We start from the raw sequence: 10,372 nt of genomic DNA on the forward strand, positions 1-10,372 counted from the left end.
TACTTGCTGGTTCAGGGAGACCCCAGGATCATGATGCACTAGTGATAAGTCATGATGGGATGCAATGCTCAATTCCACAATCATGCCTCCTGCTATGTTTGTGTGGCATGGCTGGAAGAGTTTGTGGGAATCACACATTAGATTTCATGCTGCCTTTATTTGCATCTTTGCCACGGGATTTAGTGATAAATTGTGGCTATCTCTGTGCAAGTGGGGAAAGGAACTAGGAACTTTCCTCCTCAATAGGTTACATTCAGAGGCTAGACACATTATAGTGTGCCCAGAGTCTGCATGTGACTAATAGCAGTATTACTCATATTTGTATGATTCAGAAAGGCCAAAGAGTAGGGAACTGCCCAGTTTCTGAGTCATTCTCAGTAGGCACCAGCCACCAGAGTTTTTTAGTGAGGAAAGGGAAATCATGTTCTTCCCCTCTCCCAGGGTTATGGAACTGCTTTACCACATGAGTTATAACTAGGCATATAATTATTTTTCTTTTATATGTCTACTCAGTTGATGGAAACCATTACATCTGCCATAAAGACTTCTACAGGCAAATGGGCTATCATTTATCTATTTCCTTTCAATAGAAATCAGCAACAGAAAAATTACTGCAAGTGAAATGACAGATATATGTACTTTTCTCTTTCCATCATCCAGGAACCACTGATAATCTGTGAAAACAGTTTTTGTTTTGGATTCTCTCTTTTGTAAATCAGTTTTCTCTTCTGTCTCAGTTTGTGTGGCTTTTATAAGGCTTTATGTTGCTTTATGTAATATGGTATATATTTACTTTTTGCAGGCTAATCTTTACTTATCAGCACCTGGAATGACAGAGAGTCAGCTGGTATGTATCATTATGTCTGAGTTATGCTGTTTTTCAAAATACTGATAAATATAAAATCTGAAGTAAATAACTGTTTCATTCCTTGAGCCTTTGAAGGATTCTGCAGTTCATACTCTAGCATGTAAGTACTAAGCAGTATATTACCATACTCCATACTGAACATGGATTTGTTACAAATGCCTGACAAACTCTACAAATGGGCTGTAAACATAGGACAGACTTCAAGATTTTACACAGAATGAGATCTTGGTAATTTGGAGGCTGATTACCTCCTGGTGGCCATTTTTAAATCATTCAAACTTTCATTTTTGATTGAAAATTTCTTCTCAGTTTTCTGGACTCCTCTTCAAATGTTTAATTCAAGAGTAGTTTAACCAGTGAAAAGTGAGAGGAGAATAAGATCCAAACCAGTACTTGAAGGCAAAACCAAAGTGTTTGTATATTTTGTCCCTACAACAGATAAGGGAATCTTATTATCCATAGTATACAGGTAGGGAAAGGAACTGAGCTACAGCAAGACAAGGACCAGATTTTCAGTATGGCTCTGAGCTCATGCAATTACCTGGGGGCTGATTGACAAAATGTTCAGCAAAATGTTCATATTGTGCCACTTCTGACTAGACTTGACAATCTAGCTAAAAGTAATTATCCCATGATGACCCAGTCCAGGGCCATAGCTATAAAACCAAAATTGCACGTTATCATCATCACCAGCAATAGCAACATTCTTCCTGCAACATGAAGTATATATGACTGAAGTCAAATTGCATTGGTTGTTCCTATCACATGCTTATTTTTCTAAGTCTTTTATGTTCATATATTATAATCCTTCTTTCGCCAGTATTGTCCATATTTATTCAAGGGCAGGGTTTGACAGATGGATATGTATAATCACAAGCAATAGAAGAACAGTTGGTGTTTATATCCATTAGTGTTTATATTCATCCAAAGCAGAGCTTCCAACATTTCCTCATCTCTAATTAGTTTTCAGCATTAACAATTCACAGAGAACTCAAATCCTTTCAGGTTAGTGATATTAATTCTAGATGTGGGTGGAGGGCATTATAAATCAGAAGGCTAAAATATGTCAAATATGTTTGTAAGGAGTAAGAGAAAAGTAGATAATGTTCTGCATGATACACTTGTGTGGAAGCCTCAGTAAATATAAAGCAGTCAATCAGTCCTGAGTTATACTGCATACGATTTAACACCTTGAAGTGATTTTTCTATGATTCATTCATTATAAGTCTATGCATTAGACTGCTACTAACATTTTTAGTTTCAAAGTTGCTGAACACCAAATTCTGTGAACTAAATCAAATGTTGAATGAGCAGACTGGCAATTAAACCTCAAGAGTTATGTCAAAATAATTCCCTTTGATACAAAGCAAGCTGTAACCTCTTAATGTACCAAATTCTGGCTAGAGCTGGTTGTAGTGTAGAACACTTCATCGTTCCAAGTTACACCTCAGGTTTACTGGACATAGGTTCCTCTTCTTGGCCCTGCTCAGCACATCTATTTGTGTCCCAGTACTCTGCCCAGCTTGATTGTTCGACATTTAGATGCAGATAAATGACGTTTGGGTAGGCCTAGTTTACAGCAGTATCATATTACTTTATCCATTACTGAATTCTCACTATATTTAGGAAGAAATGGGGATTACTCATATGAACATTCCACACAGAAACTCTACACAATAATTTGAGAGAGAAAACAAAATAAATTCTTAAGCTAGTGACTCTCAATCAGGGTGCTGGGGCACCCTTGGGTGCCTTGAGATCATTTAAGGGGTGCTGCAGGATGTTACTCAGTGTTAGCACTGGGTATACAAACATGATTCACAAGATGAACCCAGAGTTTTCATATGGGAATCTATAGTGTTAAAAAGTTCTGATCTCTTGTGGCTTTTCTGAGGTCTTTCAAACAAAGGATCGGTCTATTACTTGTCTGTAGTTAAAAAAAAGAAGTAAAAATGAAGAGGTGTCATTTTCTGAGGGGTTTGCCCAGTCTATCCAAAGATGCCTCAAGTCTAAAATTATTGAGAACCACTGCTTTAGACTGCTGAAACTGCAGGGGGAAAGGTAGGTGAAGAAAATTTAGAAACTTTTGCTGGAGTGATGCACATTTTTTTAGTAAATGTTCGGCTGACTTGGAGGCCAACTGCTGTTCCTTTATTAAGGAGTATATCCTCCAAGAGTCATCTGTGCGTTGTAGATGGAAGCTCAGGTGTTACAGTTGATCTTGATCAGATCTTCCTGTTTCCTAAATGGCGGCATTAGTTGAAAAAGTTATGATTTATATATAAAAGTAGTTGAAAATTTTACAGGGTTCATGCACTTCAAATGTTTGTGTGTGACCAAAGTTACTAACAACCTGCACTACGTAGTGGTGACTCTTTGAACACTGTTGTGTTGTTCCATCAGCACAACAGCAGATAAAATAATTGTCCTTTTCTTAGGTCTTTACAGATATATGTGAATAATTTACTATGTAGCCAAAATAATATAAATTATTTTTACACTTGGTATTTGCCTTCATGTCTTCAAGTGCAGTAAGTGAGAAAATTATTATACTTAGATTCATACCATGGAATGTTTTATTGCATTTATAAATTTAAGATCTTTATAATGGCACATTAAAATGTATAAATGGCTTCAATGGCACTCCTATTACCCCATGAAAAATAGCTCATGGCAGAAGAAGAATAGTAGGGAAAAGTTGACTAGGCAAAGCACCGGGGATTATGCTGTAAGGAATGTTTAGGGAAGAGGAGCCAGAACAGAGGTTAGGATCTGGCTCCTAACACTATGAAGGAGGTTCTAAATAGAATAACTGAACACAGATGGTATCTGTGAAAAGGACAGCACACCTCAGTGATTGCTATTTGTCAAGTAAATTGCAATGGAAAGAAAAACAATCTGTATCTTCTGGTGATATCTCAAGTAAAATAAATAACAGCATGAAAAGAAGAAGAGAATTTTGCAATGGTGTTAATTCTCTTTTGTAGTTAGATTTGGAAATGTGGGTTGAAGAGACAAATGGACCCAAAGCAACAATGAAAAGACATTCCTGTCACGCATCAATAAATTATGTTGGGTGCATCTATACAAGATGCTGTACTGTGCATTAGACTAATTTAATGCATAGTAAAGCATCAGTATTTACATGTGCATGTCAATTACTGTGCATTAAATTAGTCTAATACACTGTTTGCTAGTACCAATACACACAGGTACTAGAAAAACGGCACATTAACGGCACAAAATCTGAAGTAAATTACTGTTTCATTCCTTGATCTTTTGAAGGATGATGTAAAAGTAAAAGCATACATGTAGACCCTGACTGAAAGCCACTGCTGCCTGGCTAAGTCCCAGTCTCCGTGGGGTAGGGGGAGATGTCTCAGCTGCAGGACAGCTTCCCCCAGAGCCAAGACCGCTCTCTCCACCACATGGATATCAGGAGCAGAGGTGGGACAGCTCTTCCTGGCCCATGGAGATTGGGACGGGGCCCTGTTCCTACTACTAGTCTGGGGCTGGCACTGGGGGGGGGAGGCTGGAGCTCCTCCTGGCTGCTGCAGTGGGGAAGAGCAAGGCAGGAGAAGCGCTGGACTGAATTACTCCTGTTGGGAGCAAATTTGCTCCCTATGAACACACATTCAGATGCATGCCCAGGTGCAAGTTTATGTGCTTGACTTTTCTGCTTAGAAAATTTAACCCCATTATTTACACATGTAGATGCACCTGTTGTTGCTTTCAAGACTACTACTGCAAAGTCATAGGAATTAGTCTGTGTGGTGAGCAGTATGCTTGCCCTTCCACTTGACCTTTGGCAGAAATGGCCCGGTGACAGGAAGGGAACCAGAGAAGGGCTCAGCACAATTATAACAAGCCCATGCCCTGAGCTATAGGAAAGTAGGGCCCAGAAGTACTCAGCTGTCATCTCACAGGAACTGAGAGATAAAAACTAGGTCTTGCTGGGATCAGATTTACTAACGGCAGCCCCATTTCATTCCTGATAAAGAAGCAGCCTCTAAGCTGAGAAGGCTACTGGGAACTACTCTAAATGTAACAAAAAGTGAGGCGAACATATACCTGCCTCTCTTTCGGTTAACACTTTATTATTCATCTATAATGCTTGCTGTTACCACACAATAACAATCTTTTGAATTTTTTGTGACAGCATTGTGATTCAGATTAGTGTGGGAAAGCTGAATCTCAGCTTGCTTACAGGGACTTTATTGTCTTTCCTGCTAGTGAAAGAAGAGTACAGGTTCTCCTTTTTGAAGCAATGATTTTGTTTAACTTTGCAGGTAGCTAATAATGTGTTTCAAATCTGATTGCTAGTTGATATGTGTCAGACAGTTGGCAGGTATGACTCATCTAACTGGGTGCACTTGAAGTCAATGCTGTTTAGAAAATGCAGCTCTAAAAGCATTCCTACAGCACGCTTTTGTAGGCTGTTTCATACGTAAAGACAGCTTATCCTTGATGATCTGAGGTAGCTCAATAGGCTACTAATTATATAGTTACACAGTTGTGTAGGACCATGGGTCCTGCTGTCTGTACAGTAATGGCTCTGTGACAGCTATGCCACCTTGATCTTGTCTTTGTTTTTATTTCTTATGTATTTAACTTTTTGTTGAAAGGACAAGTCTTCCCTTGCAAATCCTCTCCAGCCACTTGGGGGGTGATGGGGTGGAGTGTGGGGGGAGGATGGCACTGAGTGATTGTGACGGGGCTCTTAGCATGCCTGTCATTTTTGGAGGTGAAGAGGCTGCCTGAGAAGCAGCCCTTAGGTGTGGCAGGGGCCAATTAGCAAGTGACTTGACCAGAAGGCGGCCAGGCTTGAAGCATGTAAGCCCAGGGCCTGAGCTGCTCAGGGAATCTAGCCCTGAGAGCCACAGAGAGGAGCTCTTGGGCAGCAGGGCTCCTGGGTGACTTCTGAGCTGGAGGTAAGGAACAGTTGGTGTTTTGTGGAAGTGACTAAGGGGAGGCAAAGAGGTTTTTGTTATGGTTTTTTTTTTTTTAGTTTTTAAAAAAAATATTGTATTATATGTCTAATGTCAGGGATGGGCACCCATGGGTGTCAATTTGATGCAAACTTAAAATTAATGAAACAAGCATTTAAAATTACACAGCAAGGTTGCTGCATTTATTTCCCAGTCTAGCAATCTCAAATGAATTGTTTAGAAGTTAGTTTTCTAACTGTTAGAAAATTTTCTAACCATTCTAATTTTAAACATTTTACTCATACCAGCTTTAAACTACCCTCCATTAAAATTGAGTTCACAGTTTGTCTATTTCTTTGATTTTTTAAAAGTCTTTCTACTTTAGTTCTCAACCTTGTTCCACATTCTAAATACTCTTAAACTTTTTTTTCAAAGACAATTACCTAGTTATATTGTTGGTAATAATGAGATAGCACAGTATCTTCATCATGTTACGTAAGGCTTTGTAGAAAATCCTACAGAGCATTGGTTGTCTGTATGCTGCTTCACATGCTGCTGTAAGGGTACTGGAAGCCATGACTCCATCTATCTGATTTTCTTTATGCAAATTGCTCCTATGAGCTGTACCTATAAAACAATTCAGGAACAGCCTTAAGGTTATAAATATACATGTCTCCAACAAATATCAGATGGGTACTTAGTCTGTTCTTTGTAGCCATATTAGACAAGGCCATGGCTTAGTAATTTGAAAACTGTAATTACAACATAGAGCCCCAAAGCTCCCTAACACTCAGCTTTCACCAAGAATACACATTTACTTCCCATTTCTGTTCTCTGCCTACTCATCCATTGTTTGTTTTTTAAAAAACTGGAAAATATGATGCTATCTAGACTGGTAGTATGTTTAATTAAAATAATACCAAAGATAATCTGGTCTGGCCCCTGGCTGGCTGGACTGATACGGTGCAGTTTGCATCTGCGGTGGGGGAGTCACCATCCACACAAGCATTTGATTGCAGTTAATTACTCTGCCATGAGGTAGCACTGTCTCCAACAGTACTCTTTTATGGTGGAATTAATTAATTTACTGCACCCTAATACCGGTACATGTGTGAACAGTGAAACTTTGCTGTAGAACTAATTCATCAAGTCTGCAGTAAAGTGCACATGTAGATGCATCCACCATGTATAATTAGGGTTACCAAATAAAATTAGGGTTACCATTTTTCAGTTGCTTAGAACTTTGCCAATACTCACTCTTTTGAGGTAAAATTTTTCATATGGGTTATCTACTATAAGTTGAGATTGTTGTCAGCTAAAACTCTCTAGCAGCCTTTTTGTTGAAAAGTACAATTATGCCCATCCTTTGTATCCGGGACTTGAAAATTAGCAGGGACTGGGGGTTTTTTGCAAGGGAAAAAAATTTTGCTGTTCCCATAAAAACCCACCCAAGTTACAACTCTTAGAAAAATTGTGGTTAGCTGGTAATAAGCAGAAATTTTGATTCTTGGAGCTAAATTCCCTGAAGATTCTGTTTGCACTAAGCGTGCCAAAGTGTGGAGTGAAGCAGGACTTTCTGTGCAGCTGCAACTGCATGCTCCTGTAGGAGACTGAGCTTTGGCATGTCAGGTGGGAGCAAGAACCTTTTATCTTCTGTGCTCTTATTGTTACCATTATTGTGTCCAAGCAGTGTTAAAGAAGCAGCCTAATTCTCACCTCAGTGACTACAGGTCAGGGCTGAATGAATCAGATGGGGAAGAGATGAAAGCAAGAGCCAGGAAGAAGGGAAACTGAGACTGACTGGGGAAAGAGACTAGGGTCAGGAGCCAGGCACTTGGTGGTGTGCTAGAAATGTCTGGAAAAATGTGACAGGGGCTGGGAGTGAGAAGGGACAAGGATAGGAAGTCAAGAGGACTTTCTAGACAGACTGGGACTGGGATTAGATAACTGATTAATGGAGACTGGAGTAGTTGAGGCCAATAGGATGGGCATGGTACTGGAGTGGGAAAGAGGCAAGACTGAGACTGGCACAGTGGTAGGGCAAATAAATGCACAAGCAGCCTTAATTCTAGTGTTTCCTAACTTCTGAGAGCTTGACTTTGCCCTACCAGTACATGTTTGAACAGTGAAACTTTTAAAACTATTTTAACCTATGGATTTTGGTTTGGGTTTTTTGAGGGGGGAGGTTGGAAGAGAGAAACATAAAAAAGAACTTTTTCTCTTTTTTTTTTTATCTACAGACAGCTCTGTGTTTGTTAGAAAAGGCAAGTTTGAAGATTGTTCTTTGAACTGAAGTTGGGGAACTTCGTGTTTTTTCTTAGTTCCTGGGTGAATTCACTGTACAGTCCAAGACCAGTTCCTGAGAACAGTTAATCTCTAGATCTGATGGCATTTACCCATAAGGATGGAAGAATTACTCCTTCATCTTGGATTCTTAGATGATTTTATTTTAGCTACTATGTACCCTGCAGTTTTGACTCTTCTCTGTGTGGATCATCATACGATAATTCTGGCCAAATTGAAATGGAGATAGTGGAGCCCAAACATTAGGAATGGGCAATAGTTCCTAATGGAGGAGCTGGTCAGCAATTTTGACAAAAAGACTTTTGCCAGAAAATCAAAACTTTTCACAGAAACATATTTATCAGGCGCTCCTGTGGGAGTTTGAGCCTCAGATCTGCCCAATTCAGAGCAGGATTTTCAACCCATGCTTCCTAACTCCTAGGGTAAAGTCCTGCCCTTTGGACCGCTGACTAGTCTGTTGAGGCTTTCTGTCTGTCTCTGTGATATGGAGTGAAACCAGATTTCAGTTGTTTCCATGGTCAGGAGTCTTGTTTTGCAGCCAGGAACCCCACCTTGGGAAGCGTGTGAATATCCTTTCCCACTCATTTCTTTCTTCATTTCTCCCCTATGATTGAAGAGTGACTATATTGCAGTATTAGCAATGAGGGTTCTAATTACATCTGTGCCAATGGATGCCAAGATTCCGTTATTCTTCTGTTTTAAATTCATATCTGGTATGTTTGGATATCTCACATGATATTTGTCTGGAATTTAAGTTTTGGCTTACTAAAAAGTGCTTTATTTCCATATGGTAGTGCCTGGGTATCAGTAAAGATACCTACATCACCAGTTGGCCTTTTTGTTGTTTATTTTTCAGTCGCCTTTTTGAAACTTCAGAATGGAATTTGCTATGTGTAAAGAGACATGTGGCTATGCATAAACTGTGACTTGATTAAGTCATTAGGATGCAGTTGAACAGCTAGCAAAAGGTTGCACAAACAACAGTTTGACAGGCTAGCTTCTATTTTTGTGCTGATAACAAATGGATCTTAATGAAGAGGTTTCTGTGCTACAAAAATAGTTGATGTCACATTTTTTCTGTATTTTGAAATAAAATACAAGGTCAGTCAATAAGAAAATGGAATCATTTTTTGTGATTGAATTTTTTAAATGAAATCTTTGAAATATAATAGCTTCTATAATACTAGAACTGGTCTAGCTAGCAAATAGCATCTAGAGAGAAATACTTAGCTGTGTTGGTCTGAAGTTGAAGATAAGGCAGGGTGGCACTTCAGAAACTAGCAGGGTACCACCATGTTTGACTTCTGACAAACGTGGCTAACTACCTTTCTCTACTCCTGAACGCTTAACCAAATAGGATCTATAGATTATTGCTACTTAAATTGTATTAATCTCTGTCTTTTTCTTCCCATGACTTGCTGTGGTTCTAGACAAAACCTGGTGTCATTCGTCCAGCACCAGTGAAAACAAAAATCTTGTTAAAAAAAGAGGAACCATATCAACCAAATCCTTTCAAAAAATATCTTGAAGAAAGCAGAGACCCAGATGTTGAACAGGTAAGTTTTCTAATTAAACATCATTCTGAAGGGCCTTTGGTGGTTGTCATTCCCATGTAAGCTGATTAATTGAATCTTGATCTATTATTTTGGCCAAATTCTTTTATTTTCAGAAAAGAAATAGTAAAGAATTGGGTGAAATCCAATATAGGATATAGGCACCTAACTCCTAGGGTGAACCCCAAAGCCAGAGCTGGGTAGCAAGGTTGCTTATACAGTGGAATCCAGAACCTAGCATTCTTTCCTCGAGAGTTCGTGCCAGGCAGACTCTGCTGGGCACGCATTCTGCCCCCGAGCTCTGGCTAAACAAGGGACGGGGGGGCCAGCCTGTTTTCTGGAGCAGAGAGCCCAGCCCAGGGCTGCAAAGCATCTGGGATGCTGGGGAACTCTGTTTTAACTTAAACCAGGAAGCGGTGTGGGGCAGATATTGCATAAACAAAGCAGTTGGACCCAGATCAGTTAAGTCTGATAGTGCATTCAACCAGGTTTATCTTAAGCCAGTTTCAGTCATTTTGAAACTGGTTTATGTGTATTGAATGTTTATTCTGTTACAGGTTTAAACCAGTTTCTGATCACTTAAACAGGTTTATGTGTAACATCTGTCCCTAGCCCAGGTGCCTAAGGAACTGTAGAAGCAAACAGGTAGTTTCCTCATGATTTCAGATACTGCCATGTTTGATGCCTGATGAGCAGACATTTTAGATCTTAACTCTGAA

General features: G+C 39.5%; 1 protein-coding gene across 3 annotated transcripts in view; it reads left to right on the top strand.

Moving 5' to 3' along the window:
* The window catches only part of MLIP (muscular LMNA interacting protein), a 205,292-nt gene that overhangs the window by 155,696 nt on the left and 39,224 nt on the right, over nucleotides 1-10,372 (top strand). For all 3 annotated transcript variants that reach the window (XM_019537542.1, XM_019537543.1, XM_019537544.1), the window contains 2 exons: nucleotides 803-847; nucleotides 9,531-9,656. In XM_019537542.1, coding sequence (XP_019393087.1) covers nucleotides 803-847; nucleotides 9,531-9,656 — 171 coding nt within the window. The remainder of the gene's footprint in view (nucleotides 1-802; nucleotides 848-9,530; nucleotides 9,657-10,372) is intronic.

The sequence above is a fragment of the Crocodylus porosus genome, unplaced genomic scaffold (genome assembly GCF_001723895.1).
Source record: "Crocodylus porosus isolate Cpor-Errol unplaced genomic scaffold, CroPor_comp1, whole genome shotgun sequence".
NCBI lineage: Eukaryota > Metazoa > Chordata > Crocodylia > Crocodylidae > Crocodylus > Crocodylus porosus.